The 27,512-nt window shown below is 44.0% G+C and overlaps 1 protein-coding gene across 6 annotated transcripts; it reads left to right on the top strand.

Annotated features, from left to right (window-relative positions):
* The first annotated feature begins 1,918 nt into the window (after positions 1 to 1,918).
* On the top strand, positions 1,919 to 21,958 carry LOC113609773 (WAP four-disulfide core domain protein 3-like). Of its 6 annotated transcripts, XR_003428787.1 has the most exons (7): positions 1,919 to 2,052; positions 4,012 to 4,113; positions 12,446 to 12,547; positions 17,920 to 18,115; positions 19,224 to 19,359; positions 21,398 to 21,546; positions 21,726 to 21,958. XR_003428787.1 is itself a non-coding variant. In XM_027087395.1 (6 exons), the coding sequence occupies exons 1-6, from the start codon at positions 1,968 to 1,970 to the stop codon at positions 21,759 to 21,761; spliced, it is 573 nt and encodes a 190-aa protein (XP_026943196.1). In that variant the 5' UTR covers positions 1,920 to 1,967; the 3' UTR covers positions 21,762 to 21,958. The 6 variants fall into 6 exon arrangements, 4 of the variants coding, with proteins under 4 accessions (XP_026943196.1, XP_026943198.1, XP_026943197.1 ...); XR_003428788.1 differs by lacking the exon at positions 17,920 to 18,115 and having other exon boundaries at positions 1,920 to 2,052; XM_027087395.1 differs by lacking the exon at positions 17,920 to 18,115 and having other exon boundaries at positions 1,920 to 2,052; positions 19,261 to 19,359.
* The last annotated feature ends 5,554 nt before the right edge of the window (positions 21,959 to 27,512 follow it).

Below are 27,512 nucleotides of genomic sequence, written 5' to 3'. Positions count from 1 at the left end.
CCAACAATGGAAGTTTGGTTAAATAAATTATAAGCCATTCATGTAATGGCATTTTAGATAGTAGTTATTTTTTAAAAGGAAAAGAAGATGCTAACCTGGAAAGCTGTCCAAGACATCATGTTAAATGGATAAAGCAAATTAATACATATAATTTCATTTCTGCAAACAAAGTATATATTTGTACATACACACATGTGTGTATGTAAAAGCATAGGAAAAGGGTTTAGAAAAATACGTGGCAGACTGGTAATATTGATTACCTCCTGCAAGGTTCCTCTGGATATATCTGTATTGTTTGAGTTATTTAGCACATTCATGTGTTTGTTGTGTGAAAATGAACGTTGACAGGTTATATTAACTAAGTGATAATCGTCCCGTCTCATCACCTTTTGAGAGGGATTCAGGAGTCCTCTCCTTGCCAACCGTGCTGCGCCAAAGGGTTCTCCTGCAAGCTCTTTGGGGCTGTCCAGCCCCGGCCCCATGAACAAAGCCACGATACGTAGCAGCCTGGGATCCAGCCAGCCACCTTGGGTTTGGATCCAGGCTGACCAACTGCTGTTCTCTGTGCTGCCTGCAGCCATTAATCTCCACCCTGGACTGAGCTCCCTCTCTGGGTATCCTGGTCCCTCCTTCAGGTTGAGGAGTCCTTCCTGGGTGCTTACTACCCTTTGCATCTGCAGAGATTCTGAGATCCTGGGTGTGAGCTCCCTGCCTGAGATGGCCAGTCTGAGCCCTCCTCTTGCGGCTTGCTGAGTCTTTCTCCGTTCTCAGGGTAGCTTGTCCAGGCCTCCCCACAGGGAGTGCTAAGGCGTTTGTCCAGGCTCTGACCACCAAGGACAACGCAGACTTTCTCTTCCTTCCCATGGTCATTGGGGTTTTACCTGCCTACGCCTTTCTCAAAGATTTTGAGAATCTTTGGATAGGAAAGAGGGTGGGCTCCTTCCACAGGCCCCTGTGGAATGTTTAGTTGTCCTTCTGCTGTAGTTCTGCTCATGTAGCTCACCCACACAGCCTTCTGTCCAGGAACCTCTTGGTATGGAGCAGAATAGGCTCAGAGAACACCAGTCACCAAGAGGGACCATGTCTCTCAACCCCCAAGGGCCCTGCCCAGCTTGTGATTTTTATTTTATTTATTTATTTTTTTAAATTTATTTATTTATTTATTCATTTATTTTTTGCTGCGTTGGGTCTTTGTTGCTGTGCGCGGGCTTTCTCTAGTTGCGGCGACCAGGGGCTACTCTTTGTTGCGCTGCGTGGGCTTCTCATGGCGGTGGCTTCTCTTGTTGTGGAGCACGGGATGTAGGCTCACGGGCTTCCGTAGTTGTGGCTCACAGGCTTTAAAGCGCAGGCTCAGTAGCTGTGGCGCACGGGCTTAGTTGCTCTGTGGCATGTGGGATCTTCCCGGACCAGGGTTCGAACCCATGTCCCCTGCCTTGGCCGGCAGATTCTTAACCACTGCGCCACCAGGGAAGTCCCAGCTTGTGATCTTTATACATCACTACCGTTGTGGTTCCACCCTCAGCCCTGGGAACCACTCAAAGCACACATTCACCATCCTTGTGTAACCGGTCCTGCAGGACACCCCAGATGGGCCCTGACAAACAGCACCTGGCTTCGTAATGTAAGCTCGCACTCTGAAATTCTAATTTACACAAAGAAAATTCTTTTCTTTGACCACAGTTCCCAAGGGCACTAGGGAAACCAGGGGCAAGCTGTGATGAAGCAATGAATGAAGGGCTACAAAATGTTCCCGAGCTCTCCCATTAGGTATCTGCGTCTCCAAGAAACCATTCCCTGATCTGAGAAAGCAGAAATCAAGGAAACTAGAACATCTGAGGGCACTCCCTTGAGGGCTTATATTTTGATACTCTTCCAGGTCTTCTTCCTCCCGCCCCACCCTCCTTTCTGGGGACACTGAGAGTATAAAATGGGGCTGGGCTCTGCCCGTGCATCACATAAAGTTCAACATGAAGACAGGCACCATCTTTGTTCTGGTGGCTTTCATCGTCAGGGGGCTGGAGGTGGCCTATACTGCGAGACCTACTTTCGGAGGTGAGGTTGCTGAGGGGATCCTCCCTGAGAGCAGAGAAGGCACAGAGCCCAGTGTTAGACCTGGGGATGGTTTGGCACGGAAGCTGCCGTGTCCCCACTGCAGAGTGGAGATTCAGCCTTGATCAGATGCATTTCCTTTGATCTAAATGAGCCGTCACCCTGCGTTTCCCATTCCCCTTATCAGATTGGGTTGGATCTGATCTGTGTCTCTAAAAGAGATACGTGTGGTTTATCCTACCATTTTGGTTGTTATTTTATTTACTGTTGCAGATATCTTTGTTAGATACATAGTCTTTTGTTATATAATCTATTTTATTTGTGTAATCTCTCTCTCTCCTTTCCCCTCTCTCTTACTATATGTTTTGCATTTAGAAAGGGTTTCGTTTTTTGTTCTATTAGTTACCTTAAACTAAGACCTTAGAGTACCACCCTTGGTCCTCCTTTTTTTTTATTATTACCTATAGGTTTCCTGCTATGAGTGATAGTCATAATGAAATTAGCTAATTTCCTTCTTTCCTTCCTCCACACTCCCCTACCCCCAGCAGCTGATTTTAAGCAATATCCTTTCATTCCCACTTAATCATGTTAAGGTACTTATCAAGCTTACTCTGCTTTTCCTATGTTCTTTCCTTCCGCCTCCCTGATTTTTAATAGGTATATTGTCAAAACATATAGCTACTTCATAGACTCTTTCCATATACCATTATTAAGTCTGAATTCTACTGTAAGTATATATCTAATGGCCTTACTAGTCCCCGTTTTGATGCCTCTCCAGTACTTTGGTTGGCTGGCGATCAGTCTCTAGTACATTCCTCAGGAAGTTCCCATGGGAAAAATGACCCCAGTCTTCTCCATCAGTCACCTCATTGCTTCCTGCGGATTTCTGCACAGATGCAAATGTCTCACTGGTGTGGTAGGTGACAGTGGTTTGTCTCCTTCCATCCACTCATATTGTGGAGTTTGAGGGGATACCTTGTTCCACAGTTTTGTTGTCTATGTGTTTTGAATTTTGCTATTTTGATTGCTCTGTGTGTTTTTAAGGGGAAATTATAGAAGATTCAAAAATTATGCCAACCTACACAATTAAAACCACCTTCCCAAAATCTGACGTTATTTTTTTGTAACAACTTCTAACTTTCTCCTTTGTGAAGTGTCTGTTCAATCCTCTTGCCCATTTTTCTATTAGGTTATCAATTGTTACTATTGATTTGTAAGGGATTCTGGATACAAGTTGTTTGTTGTATATATGTATTATAAACATTTTCTCCCAATGTAGCTTTTCTTTTCACTCTCTTAATGGTGTCATTCAATGAAGAAAAGTTCCTTATTTTAATGAGGTTCCATCTACCTATCTAGTTTAATGGTCAGCAATATTTCTGTAATATTTAAGAAACATTTGCCTATCCCGAGATCATGAAGCTATCTATTATAGTATCTTCTAGAAGCTTTATTGCTTTACCTTTCACTTCGGTCTATAACCCATTTGGAACAGAGTTTGTAGTGTGGTGTAAGGTAGGGGACAAGTTCCTTTTTTTCACATGGACAGTCCAGTTAATTCAACCACACTGAAATCCTGTAACTTTGTTTAAAATTGTCTTGATCCTTATTTTGATTATTGTTGGTTTGGGAAACTTACATATAAACTTTTAGAATCAGCTTATCCATTTTTGTGAAAAATCCTTCTACGATTTCTACTGGGATTATATTAAATTTCAATTTTGGGAGAAACTTGTTTCTTTATAACACTGAATCTTTTCATCCATGAACATGACGTCTGTCTCCATTTATAAGACAGTTAAATTTTTTTCTTAGTAATATAGTGTAGTTTCCTGCACATAATTGGTTAGATTTATTTCTAGGGAACTGATGGTTTTTGAAAGATATTGTAAAGGCATTGAGAGTATTTATTTTCTAATCGTAAGACTTCAAAGCTTCTAACTGTGTCTTTCCTCTCGCCAGCGATCTGTATGAATGAGTGTTCAGGAGACTGGGACTGTGAAGGAGGAAAAGAATGCGTGGGGGTTGGCTGTGCACGTATCTGCGCCCCACAGACTAAAAAAGGTGAGCCCTGACTTTCTCCACCCCAGCCTATCCTGGGAGAATTAAGAGCTTGGTGTTACCTGAACTTGCACAATTGTGTGATCACCCAGAGAAACACACCCGAATGCCTGAGGGGTCCCTCTGTTCTTGCCCTTTGAGGGAAAGGTTGGTCTCAGAACATTTATTCCAACATTTTCAAGTACGAGAATCCTAAAAAAAAAAGAATCTCATTTAATTTTTCACAAGGAATACGTATTTATTACAGAAAAGTCAGGAACTACGGAACAAAATGATGGCAAGATGTGCCTGTAATCTTATTACTAGGAGGTAAACATGGTTACATGTATGTTCATATCCTTCCACAAATATATTCAGGGGGTATGGTGCCAAATAATCATGGCATCACACTCCACGAACAAACATCTTTAAACTTTTCTTTTTACTCTCAATAATATGTAGTGAATAGCTTGCTACAAGCATGGACATATTTCTACAACTCTATTTTTTTCAAAGACATCAAAGCATTTTTACTGTGAATGTACCACATTTTGTTTACTACTTCTTGACCAATGGGCTTTTGAACTTCTCTAATATTTTACTATCAAAGGGTTCCCTTGAAACTAAATCGTTCCGTTTATAACTTGATTATTTCCTTAGGAAACATTGCTAGAAATGATATTGCTGACTCAAAGGGCATGCATGTTTTTTTAAATCCAAAGATACTTGGCCAATTTGCGTTTGTGAGGATGTATTGTTTATGTCAAAAAGTTTCATAAACTTCAAAATGCTGGGTATTGTAAGGTCAGATCTTAACAAACGGCACCGCGAAACAGAGGAAAGCTTCAAGTGAGCTTTATTAGGGAGCGCTCCCGGGCGAGGTTCACTGGTCCGAGAGAAAGGAGCCAGAGAAGTCGCACCCGGGCGAGGGTTGGGCAAGATTTTATAGGGGAAGAAGGGAAAGGGATGTGGTGAATCTGGGAGGGCGCAGGGTATTCCTTATTTGGTGGTCTTTTCGGGTATCCTGGGGGACCGTTAGTCCCGCCCCTCGAAAGACGGGAAGGCTGGGCCGAGTGCAAAGTCCCCAGGTCAGTTCCTGGAACTGGGTGGTGTGGAATGTCTCCAGGGCAGTTTCTGGAACTGGGTGGTCCGGAGAATTTCGTTCTGATGCAACCTGTGAATCTGATTGTGTTCCCCTGCCTCGGGCCAGTTGGCCTTACAGGTATATTTTAATTTTAAATTACATGCAACTTAAAAACAACTTCAAAGATGTTTATGAAATGTTTTTAGGGAATGTTTCAAAGATCCTTTGCCATAACTTGGCATCCCACATGATGGGAAAAAAGTGAAAAACACATATTTGGCAAATTCTCTGTGCCAGATCTTTTTCAAAATACATTATTTTGTTTAATCTTGAGAACTTTAGGTATGAAAGATATAGGTATTCATCTCACGTCCATTTTACAGATGAGGAAACTAAAGAATGAACCAAATATATATTTTTCTTTTTCTCACCTTACCGTGATTCCTGTCCACCCTCTTCCTTTTCTTTTTCTATTTTTATTTTTATTATTATTATTTTGCGGTACATGGGCCCCTCACTGTTGTGGCCTCTCCCTTTGCGGAGCACAGGCTCCAGATGCGCAGGCTTAGCGGCCATGGCTCACGGGCCCAGCCGCTCCGCGGCATGTGGGATCTTCCCGGACCGGGGCACGAACCCATGTCCCCTGCATCAGCAGGCAGACTCTCAACCACTGTGCCACCAGGGAAGCCCTCTATTTTTATTTTAATTTTTAATTTTTATTTTTTTAACATCTTGATTGGAGTATAATTGCTTTACAATGGTGTGTTAGTTTCTGCTGTATAACAAAGTGAATCAGTTATACATATACATATATCTCCTCCCTCTTGCGTCTCCCTCCCACCCTCCCTATCCCACCCATCTAGGTGGTCACAAAGCACTGAGCTGATCTCCCTGTGCCATGTGGGTGCTTCCCACTAGCTATCTATTTTACGTTTGGTAGTGTATATATGTCCATGCCACTCTCTCACTTTGTCCCAGCTTACCCTTCCCCCTCCCTGTGTCCTCAAGTCCATTCTCTACGTCTGCGTCTTTTTTCCTGTCCTGCCCCTAGGTTCTTCAGAACCTTTTTTTTTTTTAGATTCCGTGTATATGTGTTAGCATACGGTATTTGTTTTTCTCTTTCTGACTTACTTCACTCTGTACGACAGACTCTAGGTCCATCCACCTCACTACAAATAACTCAATTTCATTTCTTTTTATGGCTGAGTAATATTCCATTGTATATATGTGCCACATCTTCTTTATCCATTCGTCTGTCGATGGACACTTAGGTTGCTTCCATGTCCTGGCTATTGTAAATAGTGCTGCAATGAACATTGTGGTACCTGACTCTTTCTGAATTATGGTTTTCTCAGGGTATACGCCTGGTAGTGGGATTGCTGTGTCATATGGTAGTTCTATTTTTAGTATTTTAAGGAAGCTCCATACTGTTCTCCATAGTGGCTGTATCAATTTACATTCTCACCAACAGTGCAAGAGGGTTCCATTTTCTCCACACCTTCTCCAGCATTTATTGTTTGTAGATTTTTTGATGATGGCCATTCTGACTGGTGTGAGGTAGTTTTTTTTTTTTTAACATCTTTATTAGAGTATAATTGCTTTACAATGGTGCGTCAGTTTCTGCCTTATAACAAAGTGAATCAGTTATACATATACATATGTCTCCATATCTCTTCCCTCTTGTATCACCCTCCCTCCCACCCCATGTGAGGTAGTTTTTTTTGTTTTTTGTTTTTAAGTGTTTGGCCACACCCCACGGCATGTGGGATCTTAGTTCCCCAGCCAGGGATTGAACCCATGCCTCCTGCATTGGAAGGCAGTGGACTGCGGGGGAGGTAGTTTTGATTGTAGTTTTGATTTGCATTTCTCTAATGATTAGTGATGCTGAACATCCTTTCATGCGTTTGTTGGCAGTCTGTATATCTTCTTTGGAGAAGTGTCTATTTAGGTCTTCTGCCCATTTTTGGATTGGGTTGTTTGTTTTTTGATACTGAGCTGCATGAACTGCTTGTAAATTTTGGAGATTAATTCTTTGTCAGTTGCTTCATTTGCAAATATTTTCTCCCATTCTGAGGGTTGTCTTTTCATCTTGTTTATGTTTTCCTTTGCACCCTCTTCCTTAAGTCACTTGGATCACACTGCAAACAGTGACACCAAAAAGTGCCTTAACAGTGCCCCCAACTTTCACTAAAGATCCCTGTCCTTCTCCAGCTCCAGGGAAGGCAGAGCCTGAGCGCCTGGCTCAGGAGCTAAGTCCATGGTGTTAGCTAACCTGTCGCCATCTGCTGGCTATCACTGTCTAGTGCATGACCTACCCAATCAACACAGCAGTACTGGCTAGAACTGATGAGGTGGAAATGTCTGTAAATCTCACTTTTGCATTTAATGTTCATTACACAGTTTTGAAGTAAATATTATTACCCGTATTTCAAGTGCTTGGAAACTGAGTCTCAGAGAGATTATGTGCTCATCCCATATCAGGCAGTTAATAAATGGCAGAGGTGATCTCTTCACATCCAAAGCTAGAGTACTTCCCAGCACACCACGCTGCCTCCCGAAGAAATAATAATGAGGGGACATTATCCACATGGTTCTGTACTTTCATCCACATTCAAACTATAAGAAAAAAACCCACCCCACCTCTTTGTATGGAGTGACCACAAGTGTGTGTCAGCTAACTGGCCACACTCTGACTCATTCTCGTGGCCATGCTCCCCACTTAGATCTCCATCCTGCTCAGACCACCTTGTCCTGTTCCCTGCAAAGCCAACTGGAGCAAGCCACCTCTGTCCCAGTGGGGTTTCCCCACCTCTGGCTGGCTGACTGGACTTCCCTGCGACTCCCCTCCTGACTCTCACAGCCCCTCCCTGGGGAGCCACGGGAGGAGGCAGTGCGGGTTTCTGATGGGGAAGGCTATTCCTGGGGCTGACATCATTGTCCTGGTTCGTGGGAGAGCACGGCTGCTAGCTCCACAGAGCCTTGGCAGCCGTCCAGTGTAACGAGGAGATCTGAAGCCGCACAGACCCCATTTGAACCCTGGCCCCTCCTTTTCCTAGCTCTGAGTTGGGTGCACGTTACTCATCCTAAAACGGTGATAATAGTTCGTACCTCACAGGGTCATTCTAAGGAGTGAATGAGGTTGTGCTAAATACTTAGCCCGGTGCCTGGCACTTAGCAAGTGCTCAATAAACGGTGGCCAAGATACAAGTGAAGGGCTGGTGCCAGATATACACCTTCCCCGAGGCTCCCTTGGTCAAGAGGGAGCATTAGCACCACGTGGAGGTGAAGCTTCCAGGGCCTGGAGTCAGACAGACATTCTCTTGGCTTTAGGCTCGGCCGCTTACTGGCTGTGAGATCGTTTTGTGAGCTTGGGTCTCCTCTCTGTGGACCCATAGACAAGTCATTAGTAAAGCTCAGAGCGCCACCTATTTCTAAGGCTTAAATACGTATTTCCAAATTGCCTCATAAGGACCCTTTGAAAACATTAAAAAGGTTAAAACGTAACATAACGGAGCTTTTAGTATGTAACATGCATAAGGACACCATGCCTAATGGACTCAGTAATGCCACTAAATGGAAGTTTATGCTATTATTTACAGCTGTCTGTGCTTATATTTGAAAAGAGTAGCACAACACTTAATCATTTTATAGACAATGTATGGGTTTCATGGGGACTTGCTAACCGTATGCATTAACCCTGCGGTCTGGTCCTGCCTGACATGTACAAGGCTTAGAACCTGGCCCCAGGAGCTTGGGCCGCTACATCACTCCCTGGCTCTAGGTCGCAGCTCTGGTTTCCTTAGGTGCTTGTGACATGGACTGGAGGTTGAGGGTCAGACTGGGGGTTGGACCTTCCAAATTCTATTAACCTTTAAAATCTCAGAGGCAGCCAGGGACTCAGGAAAGACCAAGACCCCTGGTTGCCAAAGGCCCCTTCTCTTAAAGGGATGAATGAAAGATTTTTTCCTTTCTCTCATCTCTGCCAGGGTTTATATCTCCCCTCTTCCCAGAGCAAAGAGAGTCCCATTAGATTTTCCTGCCTACAATTGTCTCCCAATTTGTACTAAGGGGTGGCTTGGTTCCAGACAGGAAAACCATAGCCTCAAACCTACAGAGGGTGAGAAATCTTTACGGCAGCAGCCTGTGTCGAAAAACAGGCAGTTATGACAGGCTGGATGGAGACCACCACTAGCTCAAATGACACTTTTGGGAGAACTAGAAAAAGGCCCCTTACACCAGACAGAGTCCAGTGGGTGCCCAGTTTGGTAAACAAACGCCTTTATCCATTATGGAAAAGTTGCCTCTCCCTCTGGGCGGAGGACTTCAGAAATGAGGTCGAGATGTATTACAGTCCCACTCATCCTGTCAGCAGACATAATTGTGTGGCTCACAACCTGTAAAACCATACGTGGCAGCCCTGGCTAGAGTGGATGAGGGGGAAGTATGCATGCCTTGATTTCTCATAACATCTTTTTAAGTTGTAGTGTCATGCTCATTTCATAGACATGGGAACTGGGGCTCAGAAAGGTGACATGACCTGTCAATACATGGCAAAGCCAGTCTCTTTAACTTGAAAAAACCTAGAACATTTTCATACACCCTCCCTGCAGAAAGTACCCTTCAAGAGTCACCATTTGCCCACTTCTGCCTCTTTCTTCATTCATTTCCTCAGGGCACAGAAACGCTAAGGACAAATGACCCAGCATCTTTGCATATGGTGTGTTCTGTCTTTTTCCTGTAAGTCCCAACCGGAGCAAGTGGGCCCTGTCCCAGAGGGACTTCCCCGTGTCTGGCTGGCTACCTGGCCTTCCTCCACATCTCCCCTCCCTTCCCTTAGCCAGGACCCATAGCCCCATCCTGAGAAGGGCTTCTGATGGGAGCAGCTATTCCTGGGGCTGTCATCACTGTCCTGGTTCGTGGGTGAACACAAATGCTAGCGCCACAGAGACCTGGGAGCAGTAACGAGGAAGCTTCTTTTGAAATCTTTCCTTGGAATCAGACTTAGCAGATTCTGTGTCAGCTTTTTTCTGTCTCTGTGGTCTTGTGCAATTTGCTCGAGCTCCCAGAGCCTCAGTTTCTGTACATGGGGATTACGAAGACCTACCTCCTAGAGACCTTGTGACAAATAAATGAGATCACAGATGTGACTCACTTGCCTAGAGCTGGCACAATAACAAGGGCTCACTAAATGGTAGAAAAAGTCCCTGGGAGCATGAGAGCCAGAAATGCCCCATTTCTGAAGGTGCCCTTCATCGAAAGGGAGCATCACCCTCATGTGACTGTGAAAAAACAGGATGTCCAGAGTCCAAAAATCTCCAATTGAATCCCAGCCTCGCCACAGGCCCTCCGCTATTATCACCTATGTCTCTGTTTGGAGGACAATTAACAAGACTTCAATCAAACCCACAGCCCTGAATACCTTTAGGCGTTTTGATTCATATTTTCAAAATCACCCCATGAGGACAATGTAATTATGTAAAAAATGTCAGGCAACCCACACGATGGTTGATTGTCCAGTTAACTCAGTGATTCTATTAAACTGTTTTGTAATTTATTGGGTACAATAGGTTCCACGTGTGTTTGAAAAACCAGCAGCCTGTACTATTTGACAACATGTGGTGTCTAGAAGGATTTACCAACCTTATGCATTAACTAATTCCCTGACAGATACACAGTCACTCTGGGAAGAAACATCACATTCTGAGCTCCTGCTGTTTGCCAGGCAGGTCCTGAGATTATTGCTTTTAAATCTCAGAGGTACAGTAGTAACAAATATCACTGTTATACAGATGAGGAAACTGAGGCATACAGCAGTGAAATGACTTTCTTGTGGCCACATAGATAATGAGGGAGAGCCCAGGTCTGCCTGTGAAGCATATTGAAAACATATTGAAAGGGCATATTGAAAGCCCTCTATTGTGGCCATTTGCATAAATTAGAATATATCCTATTCTCTTGTGTAAAGTATCCTATCATGCATGACATACATCTTTTAAAATTTAACATAAATTGTGGACATCTTTCCATGTCCACACAAATACATCTCATTCTTTTTGGATTATGTGATGACTAATGAATAAGTTTACTATAATTCATTTAACCAATTCCCTTTTGGTCGTCATTCTATTTGCGTGACATTTTTTGCTGTTGCCCAGGTTGCTGTAATGAACGTGATTTTATATTTTTGTCCATAGGTGGAAATGTTTCCTGTAGAATATATTTCTTAGGAGTGAAATGAAAAGGTCAAGGTTATGAACATTTGTTTTCATATTCTCTCCCTTTCCTCTCCTCTTCCTCCCTCCCTCTCTCTCTCCCTCCCTGCCCTCTCCTTCCTTCCTTCTTATACCTCCTCCCTCCCCCCATCTTCCTCATTGAGCAGAAGGACTTTCCCCTTTTCTATGGAATGAGAATTCACATCATGTCCAGCATCTTCTCTCTGCTCAGAGCTCTAAGCCTTGTGTGTGTTAAAAGGCGCTTCTGAAATTTCGAAAAATTTTTCTCTTTTAGCAGAGCCTGTTGTTGTCTAATTCAACAAAGCCTAATTTGAAACTCACTGCCGAGCCCTGGCCCCTTTATTCCAGGCTGATGTGCCCTCCCCACGAAGCAAGGGCTGCCATTAACTCAATGAGTTGTGGGCGGGCAATGGGCAGCCAGAAACTAGGAAGAATTGGGAACAAAAGATACATTGAATCAACATCTCGGAGTAATATCATCTCATTACATCATGTACATTGTGAAAGCATTCTTTAAACTGTAAAGTTCTATTCAGATTGTGAACTTTTTTGCAATAGTAGACATTTTATAAATTACATAATTTTTTTGCAATAGTAGACATTTTATAAATTACATAATTTGTTAAAGTGATAAAATGTAGATGCTACCTCGTAGGAAGGGCTCCGTTCATTCTTTGCTCCAGCCCCTTCCTAGTACCTGCTCCTGAGACTTAAGTTTTTTTTTTTTTTTTTTTTTATTTATTTATTTTTGCTGTGTTGCGTCTTCATTTCTGTGCCAGGGCTTTCCCTAGTTGTGGCGAGCGGGGCCCACTCTTCATTGCGGTGCGCGGGCCTCTCACTATCGTGGCCTCCCTTGTTGCGGAGCACAGGCTCCAGATACGCAGGCTCAGTAGTTGTGGCTCATGGGCCTAGTTGCTCCGCGGCATGTGGGATCATCCCAGACCAGGGCTCGGACCCGTGTTCCCTGCATTAGCAGGCAGATTCTCAACCACTGCGCCACCAGGGAAGCCCTAAGTTTTTGATGTATCTTCTCTGGCAGGCTACTGTGAGATCCGGTGCTGGAAAAACTGGAACTGCGGAGCCAGGAAATGGTGCACGCAGAAGGGCTGTAGGAAAGTCTGCCACGGCTCCTCCAGAGGAGGTAAGACCAGGAGCCCCGCCTGATTCCCCAGCCAGCTGTGCCAGGGTTAGCCCTGCCTGGCCTTTCCAAAACTGTGCTGCTGATCAGAAATGGGACAGAAACCCATCAGTGTTCCTGGGGGCTCTTCCTCCACTCTTGCCCTTACAGGGGGAAAACAGGTGAGAGAGCCATGTGCCCAGCATGTCATTAATCAATACCCCTTAAAAAGACCTTTAATCATTTCCCTTTTTTTTTTCTCCAAGTGAAGCTCATTATATAAAACTCAGAAACTACTGATGAGCCTATATATGTGTATATATGTATATACTATGATTATGGTATGATCATTATATATATATATATGGTATGCTTATATAATCATAATATTTTGACTGTCTAGAAAATAATGAACACTTCCGCAGCATTATACTTATTATCTGTATTTATATAAATATTAATGATATTTACTATTATTATATTTTTAACCCAGAAAAGCCATTCCATAAATACTTTTTTGTCACTTAAGTTTTGTTGGGAGCATCTTTCACTGTCAACACAATATATTTCATTTTACTTGATTTCACATATTTAATTATTAAATTTAATAAATTTAATTTACTGTATCCCACCATATAGAATATACTACATCACCTCAGTAAATCACCTTCTAGTGGACATTTCAGGTGGGATTTTGTTTTGTTATCTTGTTTACTGTTGCTATTCTAAGCAATACCTCAATGCTGGTTTTTCTCACTAGATTTTCTGTACCTCCTTATTATGCCTGAATGAAGAAACTGAGGTTTCTCGGGTTAAAGTGACTGTGAATTGCTTGTGGTTATAAAACCAGTGAGTGGCTAAGTCAAGATTGATGCCGGCTCCGTGCCTGGCAGACTGGGAGGTGCAGGGCAGGGCTCCGGAGCCTTCAAATCCCACCTCTGCAGCTCACCAAAGTGGGGTTTAGGGCAAGTTACTTAACCTCGAGTTCCCCTGCTGCAACATGGGTCAACACCTATTGCAGAGGGTATGGTGAGGACTAAATGTGCTAAAGTAGATCATGTATCTGGCCCTGACCCTAGCACATAATTTTTTTAAAAAATTAATGGTAGGGAAAAGAACGGAGTAACAGGAAATACTGTTAAGTAGGAGGCAACACCACATGGGCTTAGGACTTTATTTCAAAACGTTGCTCTGTGGACACTGGGGAAATGTATGTAATATTTTTAACCCCCAGTTTCCTCATCAGGGAAACCCAGAAAATGTTATCTCCGTTACTACATCGTGTGAGGATTAAATGAAATATATGAATGTATATAGTAGTGTCAGCCTTTTAAAAGAAAAAGGTAAGCAATTCAGCCAGCAAAATTGAGTTTATTCGAGAATAGCAGAGGAGTTGCAATTGGAGAAAGGAAAATGTGGCAAACCACCGGCAAGTCTGGAGAACAAAGGAGAGCGTGCTTTTACAGAGGACAGGAGGAAGTTGGGAGGGGTTGTTTCGTGCAGCAGTTCATTGGAGGAAAGTGAGAGTCTGAAGTGGTGGTAGCTTCTCATTGGCTGCAGGCGAGGGCGGCTCCTGGCCGGCAGCCAACAGGAAATCTTCCTCTTTCCTGCTGGAGGACGCAAGCTGCCATGAGTGGTACCTGCATGAGAGCCCTTCCTTCGTGGTTTCCTCGCTCCTATTTTGAGTTAGGTTTCCTTAACGCGTTTTTCACAGTATAAACATCTGGAGAAGCAGATGTGCTCAGAAAACCAGTGACTCATTGCATGGGGCCGCCCTGTGGCAGAACTCATGGGAGCTGGGACAAGCAAAAAGAATCTTAGCATCCACTCCTCCTCTGCCCTCTTTTCCTCCTAAACCTGGCTAATTTAATTCAGGTCACCCAGAAGAAAAAAATGAAATAAAAATCGGAAAAGGTGGGGCTTCCCTGGTGGCGCAGTGGTTGAGAGTCCACCTGCCAATGTAGGGGACACGGGTTCGTGCCCCGGTCCGGGAGGATCCCACATGCCGCGGAGCAGCTGGGCCCGTGAGCCGTGGCCGCTGAGCCTGCGCGTCTGGAGCCTGTGCTCCTCAACGGGAGAGGCCACAACAGTGAGAGGCCCACGTACCGCAAAAAAAAAAAAAAAAAGAAAGAAAATCGGAAAAGAACAGATGAGACTCTTAGCTTGGGCACATAGTTTGTTGGATATGATCAGCCTCTACTCTCAAATTATTTGTGTAAGAAACTCCACATTTCAAATGAGGAATCTATCCTGGAGAAGAAATAGATGCTACAGGAAGCCGGTGTTTGTGCACTGGCTCAACTGGCAGAGTTGTTGCAGAGATTATTTGTTCTTTTCTTCCTTTAACGTGAAAGCTCTGGAAATCTTACAGGAGATGAACTCATTCACGAAACAGTCCCACCAGACCAGAGAATAAGTGCATGCAGGGGTTATACCGTCCTCAAGACAGGAGCCAGGAGCTGGAAACCTAGGGCCTGAACTCTCCTCCCATCAGGTCTGGGGACCTCTGACCAGAGCCCCAACCCAAGGACTCCCAGCCAGACTCACTGGGGGTGAGCTGGTGCCTACATTAGCTTGGTTTCCCAAAGCCACAGGGATGTCAGTCTCACTGTTGATCAATGGTGTCAGTTTCCCTGCAGGCTGCTGGGATTTGACACTTCCTTCTCTTGCTCTCTGCTTCTGGGGCACACAGCAGGGTGGCCCCAGTCCCCATCCCCTGAAAAGGCTTTGGTTTCACATTCTCTTTAATTTGGCTCACTCTTTCAGGGCACCATCCCCCCACCCCGCAATCTTCCTCGCAACGTTTCTGCTCAATTCTCTGCACAGCTGGATAAGAAGAAAATTTGAGAAGTCCTCTAACAAGTTACACCCCCAATTGTTCCCCAAATTTGCCCTCAGGCAGTGCCCCAGACCAAACCTTTGCTCCCTCAGGCTGAATTTTTTCCTGCCCAATATGGTTTCTTTATATGTAAGTTGGTGATAATTAAGGTCTTGATACTGATACGTGACTCTAAAATCACAAGTAGCAAAATCAGTCAGGTCACTTAAAGAGGAGACATTCTTTTGAACCAAAAGGCCACTGGTTACAATGAGCACCTTGCAAGCACACCCTCAGCTTCACTGCCAAGGAAAGGACCAGGCTGTGCTTCTGCTGCAGTCAGGATGACAGAGGGACTTCATCCTGGATCCGGAGACTTTAATGGTTTCTTCACGTCACTCGGTTTCACAGTTTCAGTGACACAAGGTGGCTTTTGCTCAATGAGCCTTTGATCAATTACTCCTCTACCTTTCTAAGTGTGTGGTACCTTCATCCCTCTAATCCCAAGGAAGGGAAGAGGAGGCAATAGAGTTAGCCACGTGGTGGGCTTGAGCCACTGGAAACCCCTGGTGTTGGCTGCTGGCAGTGCATCTGTGATGGTGTCACAAACAGCAAGAGACCTCAGGAGGCACCAGGGTTTGGGAGGCTGAGAACCAGCACCATTTCCTTGGTGAGAGAGGCCTGAACTGGGAACCATGTAGGTAGAATGCCACCCTGTACACCTAGGAGAGGAAAGCCATCTTTGTAGGTGCAGTGGTGGTCAGCATGGAAAAGGTTACACCGGTCTGCAACAGATGCCTGGGAGGTCAGGGATGAGCATAGTTCCTCAAGTGTTTGTTTGTTTTAAATTACTTAATTAATTTGGCTGCGTTGTGTCTTCGTTGTGGCACACGGGATCTTTAGTTGTGGCATGCGGATCTTTAGTTGCGGCATGCAAACTCTTAGCTGTGGCATGAGGGATCTAGTTCCCTGAGCAGAGATCGAACCCAGGCCCCCTGCATTGGAAGCGCAGAGTCTTAACCACTGGACCACCAGGGAAGCCCTGTTCCTCAAGTGTTTATGGGCTGACCATTAACCTCCCCCGCCCCCCAAAAAAGTCATTGTGCCTCCCAAAAGACACATTGGACCCTCAGGCATATGAGGCCCCAGCAGAACCAATCCAAGAAGCCACGAGGGCATATGTGTCTGTTGGGGAATCACAGAGAAGGTATTGATTCAATATGGACTTTGGGGCCAGGTCCTCCCGGGTTCCAACCCCAGAACCACCGCTCACAAGCCCCGACCGTGGGCGAGTCATTTATGTTCTCTGAGTTCCTAGTTCCTCATTTCTTAAATGGGAACGATACATAGCTCAACAACTCTTTCTTGTGTGTGCAACTGTCACACATAGGAATTGCTCTGTGAGTATGAAAATCCTTCTGTTTTTCTGCTCATCAACAGCTTTGGCCAAAAAGCTGAAGCTCATTTCTCTGAATTTTCTTTATTTTCTTAATGTATGTTCCTTTGTTTATTAAAGTTACACATTTCTTGCCAAAATTAAAATGTCATAGACTAAACAAAAAGGGCTAAATCTGCCTACAGTTCTATCCCCTTTGAATAATCACCATTGATTGTTGGGTAAACATTATTTCAATGTCCTCTATGAATATGCTAATATATACTTATTTTTATATGTCCTGTTTCATTCTCCATTACACTGTGTGATATATGCCATGTATAAGTGGGTCCATTGCCTAATCTCCGCCATGTGTGTGGTAGCTTCCAGATACCCATACCTAAGGCTTCTTTGTGTTCACTGAGGCTTTTATTCTTTTTCTTTTTTCTTTAATTTTTTATTTTATATTGGAGTATAGGTGATTAACAATGTTGTGTTAGTTTCAGATGTACAGCAAAGTGATTCAGTTATACATATACATGTATCTATTCTTTTTCATATTCTTTTCCCATTTAGGTTTCTACATAATATTGAGCAGAGTTCCCTGTGCTATACAGTAGGTCCTTGTTGGTTTTCCTTTTTAAATATAGCAGTGTGTACATGTCAATCCCAAATTCCCTAACTATCCCTTCCCTCCACCCTTCCCCCACTGGTAACCATAAATTCATTCTCTAAGTCTGTGAGTCCATTTCTGTTTTGTAAATACGTTTATTTGTATCATTTCTTTTTAGATTCCACATAAAAGCAATATCATACGATATTTGTCTTTCTCTGTCTGACTTACTTCACTCAGTATGACAACCTTTATGTCCATCCATGTTGCTGCAAATGGCATTTCACTGTTTTTAATGGCTGAGTAATATTCCATTGTATATATGTGCCACATCTTCTTTATCCATTCCTCTGTCGATGGACGTTTAGGTTGCTTCCATGTCTTGGGTATTATAAACAGTGCTGCAATGAACACTGGGGTACATGTATCATTTCGGACCATGTTTTTCTCCCGATATATGCCCAGTAGTGGGATTGCTGGGTCGTGTGGTAGTTCTATTTTTAGTTTTTTGAGGAACCTCCACACTGTTCTCCACAGCAGCTGTACCAATTTACATTTCCACCAACTCACTGAGCCTTTTCTGATGTTAGAAATCTGTATGGAGCACTGCCGAGGAGACTGGGACTGTGGAGCTGGAGAACAATGTATCAAGAGGGGATGTAGTCGAGTCTGCTCTTCAGTCCAGGACCCAGGATATAAGAGCACACAGCCCTGCCCAGGTCCCCAAACCCTGCACAACACAGAGACTGTGTACTTAGCTCTGCCCAGACTTCCCTTCCTTAGACGGTAAATTTCCAGGGTCTCTGCTTTCAGGCTTGTCCTTCCAGAGGGAAAAGCATGTCACAGACCTGTGTGTCCTGACTTTTTGAGCACAGAAACTTCTTCTTTTATTTTGTTACACAACTAATAATGTTCATTGTAAAAAAAACTCAGAAATACTACTAATTAAAAAGATAAATTATCCAATGGATAATAATTATCCACTGGATAATTTATTATCCATAAATTATCCCATTACCCAGATAACCACGTTAACCTTTAAAATAAAAGCTTCCATGTTTCATACACACACAGATGTATTTTTTCAGCTTTAACAAGGAATAAATGTTTGTTTTGTGGTTACTGCATGTCTGGAACTGTGCTGAGTGCTGGGAGATAGTTAAGGAGAAGTCTTCGTCCTTAAAGATCTCATAGTAACAGAGATATAAACAAACAAACAAAAATCCAGGATATATGATTTTTACAAATATGGTGTTGCAGCCCATCCCTGATCAATAAACACAATTCTATCACACATTTTAAAAAGCTTCATTGTTTTCCAGTATGATATGCCTTCTTTCCATGCCTTCTTCTACTATTATAGAATTAGATAATTATCATTTTGAGTTACTTTTTAATAACAAGGACAAGATAAATGTCCTTGAGCTAAATCATATTTCTTAGCATAAATTCCTAAAAGTAGAATGGCCAAATTACATTTGAAAGCTTTTGATATAGATTGCTATATTGCCTCTTGAAGACACCTTTCAACACCAAAAAAGCTATAGCCTCACTCCACATATTTGTAATTTAACAGACAAACATCTACTCGCATTGTGTATGTATATATCTGTGTTATTGATGTGTTTGTACTTACATTTGTAAAAGCCAAGAGAAGATTCCAGAAGGAGCTACAGGAAATAGTAGATATCTCCTGGGAAATGGGCTGGTTGGGTTGAGGGAAAGAGAAACTTCCTTTTTACTTAATATAGTTGAGTATTTTTTGTTTTAAAAATAAAAACATACTACTTTTCATATAGTGCAAAATAGGTAGATAGCTTGTCTATATTTTTTGAATTGGATAAAAGGTTAAACAAACAAACCTTCTCACAGCCCTCCCCTGTTATCCTGTCAGGCTTAACAGTTTTCAGCTGAATTTTTTCTACGAGTAGATTGTGTGCAGGAATGCCGAGGACCCTGGGACTGCGCTGTAGGGAGCTGGTGTGTCAACAACGGATGTAGCCGTGTCTGCATACCCTTAGGAAACTCAGGTAAGCACTGCAAGCCCAGCTGTCCATGTCCCTGACTAACTGAATGCTTAGCCCTGCCAGGACAATGGCTCTTAGGCCAGCTGCACAGAGAGAGAGGAGGCGGCTATACTGGGGCCACTACTAACCTCTGGGAGAATTAGAAAAGAATAGAATTCTTCCAAGTCTAGAAGACCATGAAGACAGATTAATAATATCTTGCTTTAGAAGTATTTGTAAACTTGAAAAAGCTGGAAATACACTTAAAGCAGAAATGAAATAACGTTAAGGTACCAAATTATTCTTCAACAAGGTCTGGAAAGAACACGGTTATGAACAAGTTAGCTGATCTCTCACACCCAAACACACGTCCACACCGGTGTGAAACACACAGGTCCATTCATTCAGTCCACCAGCATGTACGTCTGCCCAGGCGGATTCTTGCCAGCCATGGCTGGCTGGTACTCTTTCCCCACAGAACCTTCAACTCCCTAGGATTGATCCTTCAAGCCTAGGATTGATCTTCGCTGCTGTAAGTTTGGTGGGTGCATCAAAGTGGCCTGGGAGTGACTTCCCTGGTGGTCCAGTGGTTAAGACTGCAAGCTTCCAGTGCAGGGGGCCCAGGTTCGATCCCTGGTTGGAGAACTAAGATCCCACTTGCTGCATGGCACAGCCAAAAAAACAAACAAAAACCAAAGTGGTCTGGGAACTAGGGAGGCTATAGAGTTAAGACTGGGTGTATCATCCAGGGAACAGCTCACTAACACACCTCTACATGGTCTCAGGATCAAGGACCACACTTAGATGTTTTGGGGTGGGGGGGAGACAGAGGTGTATGTAAGGAAATTCCACAGATGAAGGAGATCTCTGCCCAACATGGAATAGAGAATTGTCAACCACCATTTCACTTGATTCACAAGAGTGATGTCCAGCCTGCATTTTCCATGTTAGTCAGTCTACCCTAACTCAATAGGGTAGACTGTTTTGGGGGGTGATATACAGCAGGGGTTCTCCCATATCAACACACATAAGAATGACCTTGTGAGGGGTACTTCCTTGGTGGTCCAGTGGTTGAGAATCCATCTTGCAATGCAGGGGACACCGGTTCGATCCCTGGTCGGGGAACTAAGATCCCACATGTCACGGGGCAACTAAGCCTGCGCGCCACAACTACGGAGCCCACACACCACAGCTAGAGAGAAGCCCAGGCACCGCAACGAACGATCCCGTGTGCCGCAACTAAGACCCAATGCAGCCAAAAATAAATAAATAATAAATATATATTTTTAAATGAATGACCGGGGGAAGGCTTGTTAAATCCAGATTGTTGTGCCCCAACCCTAGAGTTTCTGTTTCAGTAGGTCTGGGGTGGGGCCCAAGAATCTGAATTTCTAACAAGCTCCCAGGGGATGCTGATTCTGCTGGGTCAGGGGACCCATTTTGAGTAGCACTAGATACTGGATTGGGGATCTTAGTTCCCTGACCAGGGATGGAACCCGGGTCACAGCAGTGAAAGCGCCACGTCCTAACCACTGGACCAGCAGGGAACTCCCTTTAAACAAAACAAAAACAAAAACAAAAAACTTGAAACCTGGTCTTTTGTCTTTTATCTACTATTTCTTTCCAAATGCAGTCATCAGAGCCCTATACTAGAAGTAAGGCTGGTGGTGGTGTTAGTACCCAGTCTGATTTTCACACTGTGGGACTCAGTGTTCATTGGCGCCTGAAGGCACATAGAATTGGTGAGAAGTTGTTTCTGTTTGTGATCTGGGATTTAATTATCTAGTTTCAGCTGGAACAAAAAGGAGGGGGTTACTGGCAAAGCTCTCTCCTCTTCTCCCAGGATGCTGCAGCTGCTGGTCATCAGTGTGTTTTCCCACACACAAAACAGTACTGTGTGCCTCCAAGGTTTAGAAGGGGGAAAGATTGGGGGCATCCAGAAGGGAAGAGGCTAAAGGTCCATCAGGGAGTGAGACACTTCAGCTCGCTCGCTCTCAGCACTGGGTCCCACTCCCTTCTACAGAGCCAGCCTGGGTTCTGGCAAGACTGTTTTGTTTTTCAGCTGAACAGAGACCTGGAACTTGTCCACAGCTGGCACCAGGAGTGATTGGAACTTGTGTTGAAATGTGCTCAGGGGATGAATCCTGTCCCCTGGGACAAAAATGCTGCAGCCATGGTTGTGGACACTCTTGTCAATCCGCTGTTCGAGCCGTGAGTATAAGATAGAGAGCTGCTTAAGGGGAGGATGAGTCCCTGCTGGCCTTTGCCAGCCCAGAAGGGACCCCGGCTGCCCCTCTGCTCACTGAAGTCTGGGTGACTTGTGGAGAAAGCTGGTTGGTAGCAAAGAGCAGGAATTTCTGGAAAGTGACATAATTACCTTTGTATTTTAGGAGGAGGACTTCACTATCCGTTTGGATGATAATTGAACCTTGGCCTCCTTCAGTAACTGTTCCCAAACGTCATCTTTATTCTAAGAGCTGTGCTTTCTTACCGACCCCAGGATCACAGGATGTGGATCTAAAATAACTTGGTTTAAGTGTTGAATTGTGGCAATTGAGGACTCATGGGGTGACTGCTTTCAAAATTATCTTTCTTCTTAATAAAATGATTTCTGTAGCATTATCAAACCTGAGTCATTATTTCTATGTAAGATTTCTAGTTCACTGACATTAGTACCTCTACCTCCAACAAGTATTTAACCCCAATCTATGGACCCTCTCTCTTTTTCATCATCCATCACCATTCATGTCCTCTGTTTCTTCCTCAGCCTTTTCCCTGAGACCAGCCCAGGCACTCAACACTGCCTGGAAATCTAACCACACTTCCCCCAGAAAATTCACTCTCCCAACAACCAAGATTTCCACTTATCTTTCTTCAGCTCCCCATCTCATCTACCTCTCACTCCAACTTCCACCATTCAGGTCTCACCGTCTATCTCATCTATCCTTCATTAGGAAAAGAACTGCACGTTTGCAAAAATGTCCTCCTCTTCTATCCCCATATATGTGTATCCATTTACTCTGCTTTATCCCCAGTAATAATGGGAAAAAAAATGCTCGCTACTCCTATTTAAGTCCAACCCCTCCACTTACATTCTTCTTTTCTAATGAAAGACTTCTCTAGTTATTATCTCCAGTACCGTAGATGTCTCCCTTACTACTGGATCCCCCCCTTGTCACACACCTATGCCTTGACTCCATATTTCAATCCAGCTACCATCCACTCCACAGCTGAAACTCCAGCTATCATTGTCTGTCTATATTTGCTTCTCTACTTCCTCATCACTGTTTCCATCCCCTATTCTCTCCTCCAAGGGCATGTCTCCCTCTTCCCTCTGATTGGCTCCAACCCCCATCTCACCTCACTCCAGGACTCCAACCAAGCTTCCTGTGGTCTACCACACACACTGAAACTTGGATAATGCCACTCACGTAGTCTGAACATCACCTACTCCTGGGACCCTCTGAGCAGGGCACAAGGAATGGAGAGCTAGCATGCCCCCCAAACGAATCATCTCAGGACTTAGTAAAGTAGCAGAGAGCCTATTGGGCCCCCAGTCTGGAGGATGATGCCCAAAGGAGTGACAACTAGATCGTGGTTCTTTTCTTGGTACCAAATGCTCCATAGAGGTTGTAAAGAATAGCCTCTTACTTTTAGGAGTTTCAAACCCAACCGAGAGTAAGGAAACATTTAAAGGAGAAGGAAAATATTTTATTTGATATATTTTTCAGTTTTAGATATTTGCCCTACATTATTTCCTTATCCTTACGACAGCCCTGAGTTGAGAATGCTGAGCCTCTAACTCTTGATGAAGAAACATAGGCTAATTGTCAAGGCCATGTGGCCAGGATGTAGTAGAACCTGCATTTAAATCCAGATTGTAGTGGCTTCCAAACTCTCTCTTTTTCTTATACTATACGACCTCCAAAAATAAAAATGCAGGATGCATATTTATCTGCAAATTTAATTCCAGCCAACCACTTTGAAAGCCGTCGTACTCCCCACCCTCCCACAGTGGGAAGCCCTCATAGTGTTGGGGCCTTAGGAATTGACACTGCAGGGTTTCCTAACACTTGGTTAGTGACTTGTTACAGGATCTGTGTTAACATTTGGGCGACCAAGCACTTGAAAGACCTGGATCAATTACACAGTCTCTGTGCCAAGCTAATTAGTCCCTAACAGAGAGGCTATGCATGCTGGGTCCTCCTGAAACTTTGAGAGGTAAAGAGGGAACCTCTAAGGTTGGGTTGTGAGAATAGCACCATCTCACCTGACCGTGGATTGCAATGTTCCTGGAGTCTAAAGTCTACATGAGATGCCTGGGGAAGCAGTGCTTTCTGGCTGGTACGTTTGGATCCGTGCAATGGAAAGTCACTGGTGGCCCAAAACTCTGTACTTATTTCCAGCTGGTCCAACTCCAAAATATTTGTCTACATTACCCTTTTTCTCCTCTTCACTGAACTTCACTTTCTCAATATCATGCTGAAATCCCAGGGCTCACAAATATTCCCTCTCCTATGCCAATAAAATGCACAATAGGGTCACCCCAAAGTCGTTGAGCCTCACAGCCTATAAGGAAGGAATGAAATCACATCTGAATTATAGCATAGGCTGGTACTTCTTAAATGCAAGAAGAATGTAGTATTCCATAACGGCTGCACTATCACCACTATTCAGGAAAAATAATAGTGACTTTAAGAAACTGGAATTCCCCCCCCCCCAAAATAGCCCTTCTCTTTAGCAGTGGAGTGTGTGTGCGTGTGTGTGTGTGTGTCGGATGGTCGGGGGGAGGTGCAGGGGGTGGTTAGGGGCAAGAGATTAAATGGATTTGTCAAGAGTTTTGTGACTAGGGAAGTTCCCTGGTGGCCTAGTGGTTAGGATTTGGTGCTTTCACTGCAGAGGCCCGGGTTTGATCCCTGGTCAGGGAACCATCCCACGTGCCACGTGGCCAAAATACGAAGAAAAAAAAAAAGAGAGAGAGAGAGTGATGTGACTAGAGTCCACATTGTATTAATTAGCTGCCGCAACCAATAAATCCCCAAATCTTACTGGCTTAACTCAGTTATGGTTTATTCCTCCCTGGTGTGGAATCCAAAATGGGTATTCTTGAACTGCAGGCAGATTTCCTCCAAGTGGTAATTTGGTAAACGGGCTCCTTCCATATTGTGGTTTCATCAACCTCAACATTTGGCTTCCAGGATCACTTGCCTAAGTGCTTCGGGCTAACAATAGGAAGAAGAGGATGGATGGCATGGGTTTGGGGTGGGGAGGGGAGTTAAGGGCTTTGCCCCAGAAGTGGGGCACATCACCTCCGCTCACAGTGCCTGGAATTCAGTCACATGGCCATGGCCAGCTGCAAGGAAAGCTGGGAGCTGTAATCTACTGTGTTCCTAGGAAGAAGAAATGAGTTTGGTAGAGTCATTTACCCAGTAAGTCTGACGCTCATGGGTTGAGTAGGCCTATCCTAGTGGTCAGATAGAGCCATCCTTGTAAAATAAAAGTTCTTCCAAACAGTTTTACAAAAGGAAAAATGAAAACTTATACAAAAAGCTGGATCCACATTTCTGAGAACCTGTAATAAAGGGAGGTCTGAGGACTCTGTACAAGGTAGAAGGAGGGAAAAAAGCTATGATACTCAGAAAAGGGGTTTTCCTTCCATCTGAACATGACAGGAGGCTTATTTACCCAAGGGAATTTCTACTTGTTAGCAGTTCAAGTAGTGTGACCCAGTGAGGAATTCTAGAGAGTTCCATGGAGGCTGGGGGAAGAAGACGAGAGGGTACCAGTGCCCATTCTTAGATCAAGCCTTGAGTCCTGTAATATTAATATTTGGGTCTAGAATATAGTGAGTGGGAATGTGTAACGAAAAGGCATAAACAGTGTGGGATGGATGAGAGAGCTTAGGATTTGGAGTCCGAAAGACTCGGGTAATTAAGAAGATGTGTGAACCTGGGGAAGTTATTATCTCCCCATGTATGAAATGGAGATAAACCCTGAGAGTATTTTTGATCTTTAAAAGGAGTGGAGATAATGTGTGTGTGTGTGTGTGTGTGTGTGTGTAGAAATAATTATATGTATATATTATAGGTATAATTATATATATTATTCAATATACAATATAATTATATATATATTATTCAAAATACATGTATGTGTATTAGTGTATGTGTGTGTTTATAAAACCTGGCCCATAGAAATGCCCAATAAATACCAGGTCCCTTGGTTTCTACCTCCTTTCTCTCTGTCACTCAAAGTGGCCTCCGTTCTTTAGTAGTTTTGAATATTAGGTGGAACAAGCTATTTCTTTTGGCTCAGAGAGCTTATATGAAAATACAACATTACTCAATGCTAACCTCAGGCCAATATCATCCAGAAAGGTCAGCTGCCTATCAGGGATTACGCTTGCAATTACCTGTGTCTTGATCCAGGTTCCACACGCTGCAGAGCTCACAGGGGAAGAGTGTAACCCGTACCCTAACACATATGCTAACCCTAAACCGTTGTCGTACCCTAACATGTACCCTAAACCGTACCTGTTCCCTAACCCTAACCCTAACCCTTACCCTAAGCCATACCATAATCCTAACCCGTACACTAACACTAACCCGTACCCTAACACGTACGCTAACCCTAAACCGTTGTCGTACCCTAACCTCTACCCTAAACCGTACCTGTTCCCTAACCCTAACCCTAATCCTTACCCGAAGCCTTAACCTAACCCGTACCCTAATCCTAACCCGTACACTAACACTAACCCGTACCCTAACACGTATGCTAACTCTAAACCGTTGTCATACCCTAACCTGTACCTAAACCGTACCCGTTCCCTAACCCTAACACTAACCCTAACCCTTACCCGAAGCCTTACCCTAACCCGTACCCTAATCCTAACCCATAAACTAACACTAACCCGTATCCTAACACGTACGCTAACTCTAAACCGTTGTCGTAACCTAACCTGTACCCTAAACCGTAACCGTTCCCTAACCCTAACCCTAACCCTAACACTTACCCGAAGCCTTACCCTAACCCGTACAGTAACACTAACCCGTACCCTAACATGTACGATAACCCTAAACCATTGTCGTACCCTAAGGTGTACCCTAAACCATACCCGTTCCCTAACCCTAACCGTAACCCTAACCTTAAACCTAACCCTTACCCGAAACTTTACCCTAACCCGTACCCTAATCCTAACCAATACACTAACACTAACCCGTACCCTAAAACGTACGCTAACCCTAAACCGTTGTCATACCCTAACCTGTACCCTAAACCATACCCGTTCCCTAACCCTAACCCTAAGCCTAACCCTAACCCTTACCCGAAGCATTACCCTAACCCATACACTAATCCTAAACGGTACACTAACACTAACCCGTAACCTAACTTGTACGCTAACCCTAAACCATTGTCGTACCCTAAACTGAACCCTAAACCGTACCCTAAACCATACCCGTTCCCTAACCCTAACCTGAAGACTTACCCTAACCCGTACCCTAATCCTAATCCGTACACTAACACTAACCCGTACCCTAACATGTACGCTAAACCTAAACCGTTGGCGTACCCTAACATGTACCCTACAGTGTACCCGTTCCCTAAACCTAAGCCTAACCCTAACCCTTACCCAAAGCCTTACCCTAACCCGTACCCTAATCCTAACCCGTACACTAACACTAACACGTACCCTAACATGTACGCTAACCCTAAACCGTTGTCGTACACTAACATGTACCCTACACTGTACCCGTTCCCTAACCCTAACCTTAACCGTAACCCTAACCCTTACCTGAAGCATTATCCTAACCCGTACCCTAATCCTAACCCGTACACTAACACTAACCCGTACCCTAACACGTACGATAACCCTAAACCGTTGTCGTACACTAGCCTGTACCCTAAACCGTACCCGTTCCCTAACCCTAACACTAACCGTAACCCTTACCCGAAGCCTTACCCTAACCCGTACCCTAATCCTAACCCGTACACTAACACTAACCCATACCCTAACACATACTCTAACCGTAACCCATTGTCATACCCTAACACTTTCCCTAAACAGTACCCGTTCCCTAACCCTTACCCTATCCCTAACCCTAATCCTTACCCTAAGCCAACATCACTAATTATTAGAGAATTGCAAATCAAAACTACAATGAGGTATTACCTCGCAC

The sequence above is a fragment of the Aethalodelphis obliquidens genome, unplaced genomic scaffold, assembly GCF_003676395.1.
Source record: "Aethalodelphis obliquidens isolate GAN/ISIS:26980383/991018 unplaced genomic scaffold, ASM367639v1 scaffold58, whole genome shotgun sequence".
Classification (NCBI taxonomy): Eukaryota; Metazoa; Chordata; class Mammalia; order Artiodactyla; family Delphinidae; genus Aethalodelphis; species Aethalodelphis obliquidens.
The sequence above is the reverse complement of the archived record's forward strand: the minus strand, read 5'-3'. Positions and strand labels throughout refer to the sequence as shown.